This window comes from Acipenser ruthenus, chromosome 23 (assembly GCF_902713425.1).
Source record: "Acipenser ruthenus chromosome 23, fAciRut3.2 maternal haplotype, whole genome shotgun sequence".
Classification (NCBI taxonomy): domain Eukaryota; kingdom Metazoa; phylum Chordata; class Actinopteri; order Acipenseriformes; family Acipenseridae; genus Acipenser; species Acipenser ruthenus.
In genome coordinates this window covers 18,891,818-18,908,860 of record NC_081211.1, presented here as the reverse complement: position 1 = coordinate 18,908,860, position 17,043 = coordinate 18,891,818, and the positions used below count along the sequence as shown (strand labels likewise).

The 17,043-nt window shown below is 38.7% G+C and overlaps 1 protein-coding gene across 4 annotated transcripts in view; it reads left to right on the top strand.

The window, feature by feature from the left end:
• Window positions 1–17,043, top strand: part of LOC131699625 (teneurin-2) — an 842,004-nt gene that overhangs the window by 717,497 nt on the left and 107,464 nt on the right. For all 4 annotated transcript variants that reach the window (XM_058996766.1, XM_058996767.1, XM_058996765.1 and 1 more), the window contains one exon: window positions 13,583–13,820. In XM_058996766.1, the coding sequence (XP_058852749.1) occupies window positions 13,583–13,820 (238 nt within the window). The remainder of the gene's footprint in view (window positions 1–13,582; window positions 13,821–17,043) is intronic.

The following is a 17,043-nucleotide window of genomic DNA, read 5'->3' as shown; positions in this document are numbered from 1 at the left end:
CTTCTCTGGCTACTCGGAGACAGAGCACCTCTCCTGCCTCCTTCTACTCAGCAGCCTAGAGCAGACTGACTGTTCTCCTTATAAACCCTGCACCTGGCTCCAATTTACAATCATAGCCAGGTGCAGGTGATAATTAACAATAAAACAATTAACAGAAAACAATTAACCCAGACAAATGTGCATTCCGCACATGTTTTTACTGCAGAGAGGTTTTAACCCCCTCCCTGCTGTCTCACACATCCCCCCCCATGTCTTTTCAAGACACCGGCCATACCACGGCCACCTCCCTCCACCCTTAAAAGACCACCCAGCCTCAAGTCCAGCAATGTCCATTGCCGCCCTCTTCCACGGGCGGGCTTGAGGATGGGTCGGTCCTTCCGGCGCTGCCAGGAAGGGACCGCAAACCGGCGACACGGGACCCCACCGGGCTAACAGGGCCGACCGAAGCGTAGGCCGGGGCACTGGAGGATGCCGCAGTGGACACAGGTCTTCCCCTGGGAACTGGCGCAGTGATGTCCGATCACCCAGGGGGAGCGAAGCAGCTAACAGGGGGAGCATCAGCGACGTCTGGCAGCAGCCCAGCGACGTCTGGGTGCTCGGGGAGAGCGGAGCAGGTAACTAGGGGCAGAGCTGTGGCCAGTGCTGCAGACTCCTGGGCTCCAGGTCCAGCACAGGGAGGTCCAGGAAGACCGGCAGGGTGTCCAGGAGCAAGGGGTGAGGGACTGGACGCAGCGGCGCCGAACAGGACTGTAGGGGTGGTGGTCGGGGCTGTGGTGGAGGTATGCTTTTCACCTCCTCCCCTCTGGGCTCCTCCCCTCTGGGCTCCGGAAGCGGCGGCTCCTCCCCTCTGGGCTCCGGAAGCGGCGGCTCCTCCCCTCTGGGCTCCGGAAGCGGCGGCTCCTCCCCTCTGGGCTCCGGAAGCGGCGGCTCCTCCCCTCTGGGCTCCGGAAGCGGCGGCTCCTCCCCTCTGGGCTCTGGAAGCGGCGGCTCCTCCTCTCTGGGCTCTGGAGCTGGAGTCAGCAGGGTACCTCTTGCTTGCTCCCACTTTTGGAGTAGCAGGTCTAGCTCTGTCGGCTCCGGATCCGGTAGCCCCCACTCCTGTCTCCACTTCTTTGTCTGCTCTTTCTGAGCAGCGGTGTTACGATTGATCATTACGATCAATTCTTTAAAATCCATTTTCTGGGTCGTAGGGGTGCCCACACACTCTGCCCGCATTCTCCACCATATGTGACAAAGCACAACTCACTCGGGTTCGTTGCCCCTTTAAAAATATGACCCAGAACAATGAAATGGATTTTTAAGCGCTGGTGCGCTATTTTTAATAAACACAAAAGTAAACAAAACACACAAAATACAAAAGCAAAATAAACACCTAGCTCCTCTTGGAGCACTAACTCAACTTCCAGGAACACCCTTCCTAACACGGGACAGCTGAGCTGTTTTCCCGTCCTTACAAAACACACTGGTGTCACACCGCACTTACTTCTTCTCTGGCTACTCGGAGACAGAGCACCTCTCCTGCCTCCTTCTACTCAGCAGCCTAGAGCAGACTGACTGTTCTCCTTATAAACCCTGCACCTGGCTCCAATTTACAATCATAGCCAGGTGCAGGTGATAATTAACAATAAAACAATTAACAGAAAACAATTAACCCAGACAAATGTGCATTCCGCACATGTTTTTACTGCAGAGAGGTTTTAACCCCCTCCCTGCTGTCTCACAATATATATATATATATATATATATATATATATATATATATATATATATATATATATATTTATATATATATATATAATATACATATATATATATATATATATATATATATATATATATATATATATATATATATATATATATAGTAATTGCAATAAAAAAACTCTTTACTCTTTCAGATAGAAAATATATTGTCACGTTAAATAGTTTTTTTTAAAAAACAGTTTGAGAATGAGAAAAGGCCATTGGGCCCATCAAGACTCGTCCCTTGTTAGCACACCATTTTCCCAAATGGGGTAGAACTAATTTAAAAGCATCTAGTGTTTTTTAGACGTTCCCAGTGTTTTAGACCCTACTATTTCACCTGTTAGGCTATTGTCACATTTGTGCTTGTCTTTTATTCTCTAATAGAATCAGGGGAGGCAATCAGGAGGAATAGATGGTTTAAACTCCTATAAACTCCTCACCCACACAAGCTAGCCTGTCACAGTGCGCAGATATTGTGTCCTTACTGGTGAAAACATCAAAAAATATTAACTTGATACATCAGATATTTTGCAGTCCTCGTAATCCGCTCTTTCATAGTTCCCTTTCAAGTACGAAATGTAACCATTGCCGAATGGGTATTTACCTCCTAAAGACCCAAATCCTGTATATTGTATAATAAAGCTGCTCACTGAGCATGTGACACAGTCCTGACTCCATGCCCATGGCAAATCCCCCTGCATGTTACTGTTCTATCTGGCAGCTCTTTCAGCTTGCCATGTCAAGATCAAATTTGAAAGGGGCTCGGCGGCTTTGTCCACTTATGAAGGACATTGTTCCTCGCTGGAGGCTGAACGTGCTGCTTAATGAAGCCTCCATTTGAACCCCTGCATTCAGCTGAGCTGAAATCTTTTAAAGTGGCTTCTTGCTGGCTATCACCTCCACAAAGCAGGTGAGTGAGATGCAGGCATCCTCTATTGCAAAAGCCTGCTTATTTTTTACAGAGGTCAGGACAAAGGTCACGTTCTGTACCAGTAGTGCCTTCAAGACTTTGAGTTGGCCAACTTGCCCCTCCTTGTAACTTTGTGGGCTTTATTTCAGGGTGCATCTGTCGAGGACATGCAATGTGGTGGTGTGGGCTACTCCCCATACTTACTAGGTTCTACGGGACTAAATGTTGTGGGTCCTCAGAACCCTGGTTTTAGAACTAGAGTGTTAAGGTCGGCTTCCCAGTCGACCCTTACAACACAGGCATAGTGAAACTCTCCATCAATTTTTTCACCCTAGCTACTTGTTACTGGGGTTCCGAATGGTAACGCACATGGCAGCCTTCGGCTTAGCCTTGTACCATTCTGGTCATTCCGCAATCATACCCTTGCGACAGCTTTGGTACACTCACCCATGCTGTAATGGTTATATTTCGTACTTGAAAGGGAAAGCTTCTGTTTAACCATCTTGGTGACTGCTTAATAAACCTGGTCTTTTTCATTTTAGGTATATGTTTGCCCTGCATGTCTTGCATTATAACTGTAAAATCAGATGTCATGTTTTGTTTTGTTTTTTAAATAAAAATGCACATTTGTTTTTTGTTTTATTTTTCAAAAATTGACATTTAAGATCTATATAACAAAAGGCAGTGCACAACAGATAAGACGAACTGTAAGATCTTGTTAGCTACAGTCCATTTAAGGGGTTTCAAATAGTTTTTCTCATTTATACAGACGTGCTCAAATTTGTTGGTACCCCTCCACAAAAAACGAAGAATGCACAATTTTCTCTGAAATAACTTGAAACTGACAAAAGTAATTGGCATCCTCCATTGTTTATTCCATATTTAATCAGACTTTGCTTTTGATTTTTTATTCAACATAATATTGTAAATAATAAAACAAATGAAAATGGCATGGACAAAAATGATGGGACCGCTAACCTAATATTTTGTTGCACAACCTTTAGAGGCAATCACTGCAATCAAACGTTTTCTGTAGCTCTCAATGAGACTTCTGCACCTGTTAACAGGTAGTTTGGCCCACTCTTCCTGAGCAAACTGCTCCAGCTGTCTCAGGTTTGATGGGTGCCTTCTCCAGACTGCAAGTTTCAGCTCTTTCCATAGATGTTCGATAGGATTCAGATCAGGACTCATAGAAGGCCACTTCAGAATAGTCCAATGTTTTGTTCTTATCCATTCTTGGGTGCTTTTAGCTGTGTGTTTTGGGTCATTATCCTGTTGGAGGACCCATGACCTGCGACTGAGACAGAGCTTTCTGACACTGGGCAGTACATTTCGCTCCAGAATGCCTTGATAGTCTTGAGATTTAATTGTGCCCTGCACAGATTCAAGGCACCCTGTGCCAGGTGCAGCAAAGCAGCCCCAAAACATAACCGAGCCTCCTCCATGTTTCACTGTAGGTATGGTGTTCTTTTCTTTGAAAGCTTCATTTTTTCATCTGTGAACATAGAGCTGATGTGACTTGCCAAAAAGCTCCAGTTTTGACTCATCTGTCCAAAGGACATTCTCCCAGAAGGATTGTGGCTTGTCAATATGCATTTTTAGCAAATTCCAGTCTGGCTTTTTTATGTTTTTCTGTCAAAAGTGGAGTCCTCCTGGGTCTTCTTCCATGGAGCCCACTTTCGCTCAAAAAGCGACGGATGATGCGATCAGAAACTGACGTACCTTCACCTTGGAGTTCAGCTTGTATCTCTTTGGCAGTTATCCTTGGTTCTTTTTCTACCATTCGCACTATCCTTTTGTTCAATCTGGGGTCGATTTTCCTCTTGCTGCCGCGCCCAGGGAGGTTGCCTACAGTTCCATGGACCTTAAACTTCTTAATAATATTTGCAACTGTTGTCACAGGAACATCAAGCTGCTTGGAGATGGTCTTGTAGCCTTTACCTTTACCATGCTTGTCTATTATTTTCTTTCTGATCTCCTCAGACAACTCTCACCTTTGCTTTCTCTGGTCCATGTTCAGTGTGGTGCACACAATGATACCAAACAGCACAGTGACTACTTTTCTCCATTTAAATAGGCTGAATGACTGATTACAAGATTGGAGACATGTGTGATACTAATTAATGAAACGAATTAGTTTGAAATATGACTATAATCCAATTATTTATTATCTTTTCTAAGGGGTACCAACAAATGTGTCCAGGCCATTTTAGAATATCTTTGTAGAATAAGCAATAATTCATCTCTTTTCACAGCTTCTTTGCTTTATTCTATGACATACCAAAGGCATGCAAGTATACATCATAAAATAGCTTGTAATTTCATCACTTTTCAGGTGGAATGAAGCATTATTTCAATGAGCTGTAAGGGTACCAACAAATTTGAGCACGTCTGTATCTGTTTTGTTCTCTATGTCCAATAGCCCAATGGGTGGTCAGACACCTATTTTGTATAATATCCCCACATAAATCATTTTTTAAATACAATTGAAGCAGTGTCTTCCGGAAGCAGCCATCTCCGTGACAAATACGTTCCAGTAAATCAAAAGCTTTTTTCTCCCATTTCTTTCAATTTTTTTTATTTTTATTAAATTACTTCATAGATTAAATCCTAGAGGGATGGCAATATATTTGCTGTCTAAGCTGCCTTATTTGCATAAGTTGGTAATTTACAGCAAAGCTTGATATCGAGGATGGAAATTGTAAAGCAGTTTGAGGCATTCCAAGCGTGTTACTTACTGCGTCTGTGTACTAGCTATGGCCAAAAGTTTTGCATCACCTAGAATTTTAGGATTGAGACATAATTTAAAAATACTATATGAACATAATTTAAATATTTTATTTAACATTATGTGTTTAAAGAAACTACCAAATGATATCCCAAAAGTGTACCAGAAGCCATTATAGTAGTACAGTATTTCATTTTAGAAATGTCACATTTTTCCATTTTTTGTCAGTTTTTCGTTAAAGATATGGAAAACTACAGAGCAGTGTGTACTTTTCTGAGCTGTTGTGTGATTGGAGAGAAAGGAATGGGGTAAAATAATTGGGCATACTACATTTAAAATAAATAAATGTATATATTTGTATTAAATATAAAAAGATAGTGTTTAAAACAGAAATTGGTGGCATTGCATTATACAGCAGAGGCAGCAAACAGAATGTAGGGAGATATAGATATAGAAGTCAAGGAGCACTTGATAATGCTCTAATACCTCATTTAGAAGTCTGGCCTCGTGCCACACTTTAACATGTTTGGTTTCCATTTACATAAATCTTTTCCAGTTGTCCATCTGACTTCACAAAGACCCTGTGTTTCAGATTAATCTAATATCAAAATAAATGAAAAAAGAAATAGGAGATCTTTTTCTGACATTCAAATGTAGTTGCCCTGGATATGTGCATAAATAATGAGAAACATTTAAATGAAAATGCTGCCTTGGAGTATAATAGGTATTCATCAGTTGAGTTGTGATGATAATAAACACTGCAACGGCTTCTGCTAAAGCTCTTCAGTTTGGAATTAGGAAGAAATTGGGGGAAAAAATCCAATGTGGACACGTAGCACAAGAGCTACTTGAGTGTTTTTTTTTTTTGCAGTATTTGAAAAGCAAGCACTTTAGTGGTGTGAATATTAATGACTGTTTTTGCATAAACTATATAACCAAGAAAAAGTTCTAAAAGACAGTTCTTTTTTCTCTTCTTTAAAGGTTTGGAAACTGAAAATATAAGAGACAAGTCCAGTAAACAAGTTACCGATTATGCACTTTTTTTATTGTTGTTACAGCAGCAGTTATAATAAATCAGTGCTTAAATATCAATAGCACAGTGGCATATGGTGTGACTTAGATGGAGTGGGGTGGTGGGGTGTTGCTGTTTAGGCTTGAAGTAACTCTACATGACCAGGATTGCCGTTTACACTCTGTTAAAAATGAGGGATTTGATCTTACGGTAGATTCTCAAAGACTGAAATTATGTATGCAAAGCATATAAAATAGAGACAGAAATGTATTCTTACTCCAAAAGCACTTCAGATGTAGAATCCCAATTTAAGATAGCTTTCTTGGTCCTTTGCCAATGCTGGTGAAGCTGTTGCGTGCAGCAGTCAACATCTTCTAGGAGAAAGGGCAAGTGGCGGATCAGCTTATCCGTTCTTTAGCCTTTCTAGCAATTGTTCTAATGTCTCTTTGTAAATGACAGCCGGCATTGTGCCTTCCACAGCTTATTTCTCAAATTGGCACTGACATTATTGAGGTGGGGGTGGGGGTGTTGATGAGATCTTTCACTATTGTTCAAAAACCTGCTGTGGAGAAACCATTTAAATCTGTCTGGTGCAATTTACAGGTTGTCAGCTAAACAGCTGAAGCCCTGCAAACGTGTTGTGTCCCTTAGTACATTACCACCTCAGTAAATGTATCGGAAGAATACGATTTTCTACATACAGCTCTTATTTAGCTCATAGTTAGCACTCCCCCACCCCCACCCCCCCCGTCAGATTTGAGTACCCTTTAAAAGAGTGTAATGCTGACCCTGTGTCCCGATGCTGCTCTAATACTTGGGTGATGTACATGTTATAATCCTCCCCATTCAAAAGAGACAAAAGATTAAGGAGTGGTTTCACACACCTTGATTAGCACTAATGTTCAATGGGATACCTGTGTTGGTTATCAGTCACCCTCCATTTCAGTCTTCAAATGTCATTGCATTTCTGTATATATTTGTACTTGTTGTGTGCAGCCATTCTGAGTGGTTCTTGATAAGTGTGTGTTAAGATACTTTCAAGAGTTCAAGAGCTGTTTAGTTCTAGTTGTTGCCATGTATTTGAGTATTTGCAGTAAGAAACCCTCTGAATGATCGTAAACATCATAACAATGTAATGTAAGGGGGCTATAAAACAACATGTATTTAACATTCATTTTCCTGATCATACAGTATCATTTATATAAATAATAAACATAAAACCAAAATACACACTTTTAATTAAAAGTGGCTTTGCATGTAGAACAAAGTTTTCAATTCATTGTGATGCTGTGCATTTGTTTTAGATTAGAAAAGCAGAGAGTAATCCAAAATCTTGTACAATATGCAGTGATACATATTTCTTCATATTCATTAAAATATTATGGTTGCGATTTGAAATGAGTAAGTTATTTTTCTTCCCCCTCACAAAAACTGCAGGATTATAATAAGTAGAATGTGTAAACTCAAACATGTTTGTCTCGCCTTTAAAACACAATGCAAGCCGTCAAAAATGATTTTTCAATATTCTTTCGGATTAAAACTGCATGGTAGATAAGAGAAACGTGCAGTTAATCCTGAAGGAATGCTTAAACAATGCACTTCAAATACAAAGCTTTTAATAATTCGAATTCAAAACGAATCTGCTTAAGACAAAACAAACATAAAAATGTTGCCTCTTGAAAAAAAAAATCAATTATTAAGAATACAGACACAGAACATGCAAAGCCTTTAAAAAGAAGTTATTCTGAATGCATAAACAGGATCATAAGCCTTTGATTAAGTTTGTGCTGTTTTGTATGTTTGTTTGCTTATTATTTTTTATTCAAATGTGATGAATGGGAGTGGGGACTATTATTGTTGTTGCTTATTTTATTCCCATCTGCTCTCAAGCATTGGCTTCTGGCTCCAGGGTGAAAGTCAGAGGTTGAGAAGAGGGTTAGGGTTAGATAGGTTGAGAAGACAGATAGACAGGTTATGAAGAGATATAGACATTAACTGAAACCGAAAAATGATTTATTACACCATCTACACATCTTTGTAAAGAAATTGTTTTCTTTACACAGCCTTCTGGGAAAATGCTGCTTTTAAAAATGTTAAATACAAAGCAAGTCTGTTATTTAGACATCATAATGTTGTCTCAAGGAATATAAACACCTTTAGTAATTATAGAACAGTGAAAAGGGCTTAATAAATGCTGGGAGATGTGTACAACCTGTACTATACATTTCAGGGTAGAAAACTGACACGCTCTTGCAATTAACAAGCATATTGTGCATATCTCTAAGCTTCCAATAATGATTGATGCTGAACAGCTAAAATACACCAAACATACCTATAATGAGCAACACTGCATTGAGAAGACACAGATTAAAATGTAAGTCTTGTTCAGATTTTACTTTTTTTATGTTCAGAGCAGCTGTGATTGACAAAATACTATTTTTATTAATCCCCAGCTTTGTCTATTACAGAGATAGCTCATGAATTAAAAATAATATTCTTGCCAGATACACCTAAAAAAAAAAAATGACGATAGAACATTTCTCAAGTCACTTCTCCAATACAGCCATCAAATCCTTAAAACTGATTACAGCTTACTGCTTTCATATTATAGTGATTGTATCTGCTCTTATGCATTCCATTCTGAAATATGTTTTATGTAAATAGCACCACGGGATCCCATTAGAGATGCAGGAAGGGAATATTTATACTATAAAACCATTGGAATATTTTTTCCTACTCTGCCAGAAGAAATAAATGCAGCGTCAAGTATCAGTTTGCCCAGATCTCTGCCATTTCTTTTTAAATTGGAGGGCCAGCCTTTTTCTTATTTCATCGTTTGCTTTTTTGATGGTGTTTTTTTTCAAGGTTAGTCTAGGTTACCCCAATAGCGATAATCCTTCAGGCAGCTTCTTTTCATTCCAGGCATATCACCAGTTGTACTGTATGGCTTCTACATTCATCTCAATCCTTTTTTTTGTTTGTTTTGTTCCGTTAGATACGCATACAGAGTAAGAAGAAATACATTTTAAAAGTCTAAGCTGGGCAGCAGGCTCCTTTCTAAACTGTAATGGGAAGGGTAATGATGCATTTTATTGTAGTCAAATCAAATAAAAGTAGGATAAGATGTTATAACCTTTATTTCTTGCTCTGTGATCCGATGGAAAAGTTTTTTTTCTTTTTTTTTTTTTAGGAAATACAAAAGGCTGGACAAAAAGAAATACAGTATAAAGACCTGCCATAACACTGTTAGCACTGTCAAGGGCAATGATTTGAAGTGATAATACTACAAGGTGTTTAATTTGTTCTGGACAGATAAACTTTTTCTCAGTGCACCTTAATTTGGTGGTGGAAACCGGACGCAGAGTTACCCATACATCTCTTTTGAAAATGTCTGTAGCCTTGGATACAGAAGCACCTATCAAACAAGCACCTGTCATTGACAGTGAAATGGACACGCTGCAGGGATATGCAGCATTTATATATTACAAAATACATGTGAAAGATCTGCATAACATGTTAATCAGTCATTGAGTCCCATTTGCACTGTAGCCGGTGCTGTGTGTTGTTCTTCAGTTTTGAAACACGACAGACAATTTGCTTGATTGTGCAACCTAAAACAAAAGGGACACTTCATCAAATCAATTCATTTTGAACCCTGAAACCATATTGTTTCGTTGTGAATGGTCACAGTCAGGTCTTGTGTTTATACTGTAAAGCTCTGTGATTAGAAGATGAATCCAGTGAATTAATGATTCCGTGGATAGCAGCCGCTGCTTATTTCAGTGGCCAAAAAAGCTGTCATTGACTCCAGCATTCAGACAGTGATAATATACCAAATTAAATGTTTACAATGAGATATACACTTGGAAATTGCCTCCAGGTGGTAGAACTAAGTGAGGAGTATGAGAGCCTGAGCTGGAAACTGACAAGTAGTTGTTCACTATATAGGTGAATATTAGTGTTCTTGTTGAGTCCCAAATGCATCATTGCTGATACTGCAACTGTAGATGGGACAGCATGGACTACAGTACCCTGTTTCATCAAAGAAATGCAATTGAGCACCTTTGGGATGAGCTTGATTTCAGTCAGCCATGTAAACGCAGAGATAGTACCCCACCTTATATTAAAACCTGATGGATAATTCATTGGAAACCATGTGTCTGATTTGTATAAAACAGATCATGGACTTTTGTTATAATATGCAGTTCCACATGCAGCCAATGTCATGGTGGCCTACAATTAATGATCCTGACATCTGTATTGCTTATGTTCTTACTGAGGATGTGTATGGTTGTATTTTTTAACAGTAACTTGAGTTACAATCAGTCTGATTATGAAAGCCCAGAAGAATGAAATCTCATCCCCAACTTTTAAAGAAGCACACAAGAAAAACCCTATTCCACATTCATTGCCAAAGCAGAATATGAAATACATGTGGGATTTTTGTTTCAAGTGAGACCGTGTGTTCTGTAAAGTATACAAACAGAGTTTATCTTCTATCCTATAACATTTCCGGACAGTTTGACTGCTTAAATCAGGTATTTTCTGGTAGTCAGCCAAGCAGAGATTCTTTGAATGTGAAGCATGGACAGTAGTTATACAGAATATTAAGTATGGAAGGAGGCTTAAGAGAATAGTATAGCTTTTGGTCAGGCACTGCCAGTTCAACCCTCTGCATGACTAATACTCAGAGAAGCACTTCAAACCTTATCTTTATTGCATTTTATTTTACAAAAATAAATGTGCAGCATAATGGAAATAGCCAACTATTGTGTGAAATAATAATAATAATAATAATAATAATAATAATAATAATAATAATAATAATACAAAAGAATAGCAAAGCAACAAGTGATGTGTTGTGTACGTCTTTAAAAGAAGAATTCATGAAAAGCATTAAGAATCGGAGCGCTGGTCACTGTGTGCTTCAGGCTTCAAGGCGTTTGTGAAGTTTCATACTTAGGCAATTTAGTTTTAGTGGTTTATTAGATGGGTTTTGTCTTGTCTGTCAGTGCAGTTTAAATAATGTTGGAATAAGTAATTCAGTGTTTTAAACGTGGGTATTTAACGTACACTGACAAAAAAAAGTCTTATTTTAAAAAAGGTAGTGTCTAACAAATAGGTATATTCACAAGGATTAAAACTTTATTCTTACCTGGCTATGATTTGTTGAATCTTCTTGTTTAAATAGGGTTCCCCTTGGTTTTAAAAAGGTATTTTTGGAGTTTCTTAATAAGTCTGTTTATTGCTTTATTGGTTATTTAGAATTTTGGGAAACACCATTATTGAACTAATGACAATTTAAGAAAAATATTAACATTTCCTAAATAATAAATCACTTTATTTAGATTTGTTGATCAAAATGTATAAACCATTTAGAAGGTTTGAAGCAGATGCATAATAATATGGAGCTGTCTTTTTAAATGTGGTCTAGAAGCATGGAATTATGGGTATCCTAACTAAGAGATTATTGTAATTTTATCTAACAGGTGAAGTAACTCTAATCCCTTCCAAAACAAACTATTGAAAACTAACTAACTAACTAAATAACCCCCATACATGAACTAGTGTGGTATTTTAGTCACTCCTTTGCTACTTGCCAACCGCAGTTTGACATTGATATACATCAGCTGTCCAGACAAGCTTGATAACACCGTGTAACAATTTTTTTTTTTTTTTTTGGTTCCTGGGTAGTAAGTGTTATTTCCTAATTGCTTATGCCTCAAAAGTATAGAAAATGGCTATTATTCCCCACAAACTTTGCTTTTGTGACCAGGACCGTGATATATTGAAATTTACCTATTTTCCAGAACATTCCAGATAGATTCAGTGCTGAGTAAACTTGGAGTAACTTCTAGAACTTTCTAGAACTTTCCAGTAATATAAATAGTGGTATAAATACAGGGGCCTTAAGCCCACCAGTTCAGTTTAGTTCCAGCTGCCTAAGTGGATACATATCTGCATTTTTCTGAGATGACATCAAGGTCATAGGAGACTTCAAAATGGTGGCATTCCTGATGGGTCTCCAAGGCGGTTTTACCAAGTTTCCCTGCTATCTTTGCCTTTGGGACAGCAGGGACACCAAGGCGCACTACCACTGGCGGGACTGGCCACAGCGGACCGAGTTCTCTGTGGGAAGGAACAACGTCAAGTGGGAGCCACTGGTGGACCCCCGGAAGGTGCTGATGCCACCACTGCACATCAAATTGGGCCTTATGAAACAATTTGTCAGAGCTCTAGATAAGGAGTCAGCAGCCTTCAACTACCTTCAAGACTTCTTCCCTAAGCTGTCTGAGGCAAAGGTCAAAGTCGGTGTCTTCGTCGGACCACAGATAAAGAAGATCCTGGAGTGCAATGAATTCCCCAAGAAGCTCATTAGTAAGGAGAAAGCTGCTTGGAACAGCTTTGTTGCAGTGGTTCAGGGCTTCCTGGGCAATCACAAGGCAGAAAACTATGTGGAGCTGGTTGAGACTCTGGTGAAGAACTACGGCACAATGGGCTGTAGGATGTCCCTCAAAGTCCATATCCTTGATGCTCATCTTGATAAATTCAAGGAGAACATGGGAGGGTACTCGGAGGAGCAAGGCGAGTGCTTCCACCAGGATATACTGGACTTTGAACGCCGCTACCAAGTATAGTATAACGCCGCGACAGTATAACGAGAACATGATGGGAGACTACATTTGGGGGCTGATTCGTGAAAGTGATTTACAGTATAATCGTAAATCTCGAAAAACTACTCACTTCTAAATCTTTTGTAGTCATTTTTGTATTACTTTAGTATAAATACATGTTAATTTGGATTCATATGTTGTTTTTTTCTGACTTTGTGAACGAAAAGACACAAATTCGCCCGTTTTCTCATTGGAAATAGGTAAATTTCAAAATATCACTGTCCTGGTCACAAAAGCAAAGTTTATGGGGAATAATAGCCATTTTCTATACTTTTGAGGCATAAGCAATTTGGAAATAACACTTACTACCCAGGAACAAAAAATGTGTTACATAGTGAAATCATTAGGTTTTACGGATGCTCAAAACAGCAGTAATAAAATCTCATATTTACTTTGTTTCTTTTTTTTTATGGTGCATTCATAAAGAATAATATACATTCGTATTTATTTTGTTGTTGATCTGTGAGTTGAATTTGTTTATGTCAATACCTTTTTAATCTGTCTTTCTCCAGGCCCTCCCAATCACCACAGCCAGTCGACGTTGAGGCCGCCTCTGCCCCCACCACACAACCACCAGACGCTGTCACATCACCACTCTTCTGCCAACTCCCTCAACAGGAACTCCCTGACCAACCGGCGGAACCAGACCCACGCGCCGGCCTCTGCCCCCAACGATGTGCCCACCACCCCCGAGTCTGTGCAGCTGCAGGACAGCTGGGTCCTCAACAGCAACGTGCCACTTGAGACCAGGTACTCGATTTGATATGGGCGCCACAATTGTGAATTCACAACCCCTGAAACCGTCATGATTTTATTATCATGTTATAATTTAGAGGACGGATTCTTGTACAGTGCCTTCCGTTATTATGCATGATGCTAATATTGCACAAGAAACACAGGGCAGAATATTCAAAAACCTGCGTTATTGTATCGAACTCGTGGTATAGTAACGAGAGCTTTGGTAGCAAGTAATTTTCAAACAAAATGTTTTCATCAAATCAATCCGTTATTGCTTTGAAATTGAGTTGATGAGGTCGTTAATGAACGCATTTTTCGTTAAAAAGCTTAATTGTCGCAGGTCACATACATCACTTCCTGTCTCAATGACTAAATAATCTACTTTTGTTTGTATTTTAGTATGTATGATTGTAGGCTATAAATACATACGTTTCCAGTGCCATTGGTGTTTGTAGTTGTTAGTTATTATACATGTATACCATGTGTGTAACACTTTATTATTATTATTATTATTATTATTATTATTATTATTATTATTATTATTATTACTATTATTATTTATTTCTTAGCAGACGCCCTTACCCAGGGCGACTTATAATTGTTACAAGATATCACATTCTTTTTTTTACATACAATTACCCATTTATACAGTTGGGTTTTTACTAGAGCAATCTAGGTAAAGTACCTTGCTCAAGGGTACAACAGCAGTGTCCCCACCTGGGATTGAACCCACGACCCTCCGGTCAAGAGTCCAGAGCCCTAAGCACTACTCCGCACAATATATAATACATTATATATTTATTAAGCTTTTAAAATTACGATAGAACTCCCTAACCCAATAAACAATTTGTTTATAATTAATTGTTGGTTATAAATGTGCAATTGTGGGTGTTTTATTCCCCCACCATTATGAAGGTGTATACAAGTTTTCATATAATTTGCCATGGTTAATTTCAAACCTAGTACCTCTCAGTTTTGTTTCTAAAGTTCTTTACACAGAAGGAAATGTGAACTTTATTATCCAAGGCATTGAATAAATTAAATAATCAAGCAGCATCACCAGGTAACCTCATCCTTTGCCTTCAGCGTATGATGTGTGTAAACATTCCCTTGGCAACCAGGTGCTGATACTTGATTATTCATATACAGTATGTTTGTTGAACTCTGAGAACTTTTCAGAGAACTCTTCAGATCAAAGACATATACGAGTGGTGTATTCAAATAAAGGGTTACCATTTAAACTCAGAAATGCAGAGCTGTTTTTGAATAAGCACAAGGATATGTGGATCTTGAAAGACTTCTTTAAAAGAAAACTCTGGAGTGTTCTTCTAGTAAGGTCACTAAAATGTTATTTGGATCTGTTTTTTTTCTATTTGAAAAATATCCATGAAATGTACAACTGGCCTCAATTGAGTCTCAGCTATTCTTTGAGTGTTCTGACTTGGTGATAGCATCCATCCGTCTGGACCAGTTATCTGGGCTTTGGCCGCAAGTGTCTCTTGTATTTAGATTGATTGCCTTTACATGTCAATATCAGCTGAAATGTACTGAATTTAAGATTAAAAGGCAGTAGAAGTTTAGACAGAAAGAGTTTATTCTGGTTTCTCAGAGTTGATTTCAACTAGGAGAAAGACAGTTTTCTGAAACTAAATGGCTCTTTCAAGTAAATAATATGGACTGTTGTGCAATCCCCTGTCTTAGTCACCTGCATCTCCCAGAGCTGGCTACACTGACGAACCACAGCAACACTTCCTCCACACCTTCTTTCATAGGGGTGGTAAAGAGTCCCTTTCAGCACTGTTAACCGCTCACCCCCTCATTGAGTGGAAAGCGTCACTATTAGACAATTATTTTTCTCTTCTTTGTTTAAGACATTTAAAAACGGAATGTACCTTTTTGTTGGCCTATGATTTGCATGTACCCTTCTTTAGAAAAATATAAATAGTTTAATAATAAAAACAAGCATTCATATAGCGTGAAAAGAAATTAACTTGAAAATGAAATAACTGGAAAATGAAACGTACAGATTGATTTGAATCAGCTGATGGACTGACGTCTCAGCAGGTATCTTCCATCTGAAATAAGCTGGAGGCTAATTGGCCTCTGAATTGGTCACTGGATTGAATTCTAAAATATGTTATAAATATCCATTATTAAGGAAAAGAATAACTGAAAACTGTGCAATCTCCAAGGTTATATATTATTTTAGATTATTCCCAAATGTAATTAAGTCACTTTGAATATTTTTTTTATTATTGGCATGCTGTGTGAATTATTGAAGGCATTTTTCATGACTTTAATTACTATAATGAATAACACTGTTGCAATTAGCAGATAAAAAGAATGTGGTGTTAATAAGCTGATATATATTTTTTTCCTGTTGAAATAGCCTGATAATTGAAAATATGTTTGCCTGAAGAATAAAAATAGAGCAATATTATTCTAGTACATACATACATTATGAATAAATAGATGCTGTGCTGGATGGACGTCTGCTTAGAAGCATATTGCACATTTAAACAGAGCACACAAAAGCAGCCCATTCATCTACAGACCCACAGTTAGAAGCAGCATGTCACAGCCAGCATGGTCGACAAAACTAATCGACTTTCAGTGGAGGCAGGTTGTTGGACAGTGGGAAACTTACTGAAGTCTGCACATCCAAACAAATGAGAATTTATAATCTGCAAGTTCTATGAAGTTGAAAAGTGAACAAATGAACATGTGAAGACCCTGTCCTACTGAAGTCTCTCTGACAAAAACTGGCAGTTCTGATTTAGGCGTTGGGAATTGGAGAACAGCACAGAGATTCTCAATGAAACATTTTCACCCAGCAGTAAAGCATGGAGATTTTTTGCTGGTCTGGGGACCCATTCAAAGCACAATCCATTTAAAGCAATCAATTTAAATCTATTTTTTTCTCAAAAGGTGCACCACAGCATTAGAATAAATTGTAATTTTGAGTGATCCTGACCATTGTTTGCCGACCAGCACTTGTTGTCTCAAGCTGTGTTTAATGGTGATACTGCTCCCATACATATGATTGCTCAGTCACCCCCAGTGAAAACTAGTAGAAGACTTGTGATGCTTGATGGACATTGACTTCAGAAGACTGCAGTAATTAAATAGTGGAACAGCACCTCTCAAGAATACAGAGCTACTACTAAATAAACCACAAGATGCCACAACAAGTGACCGATTATTAATAGATGGCAGAACGTTGATACCGTCTAGC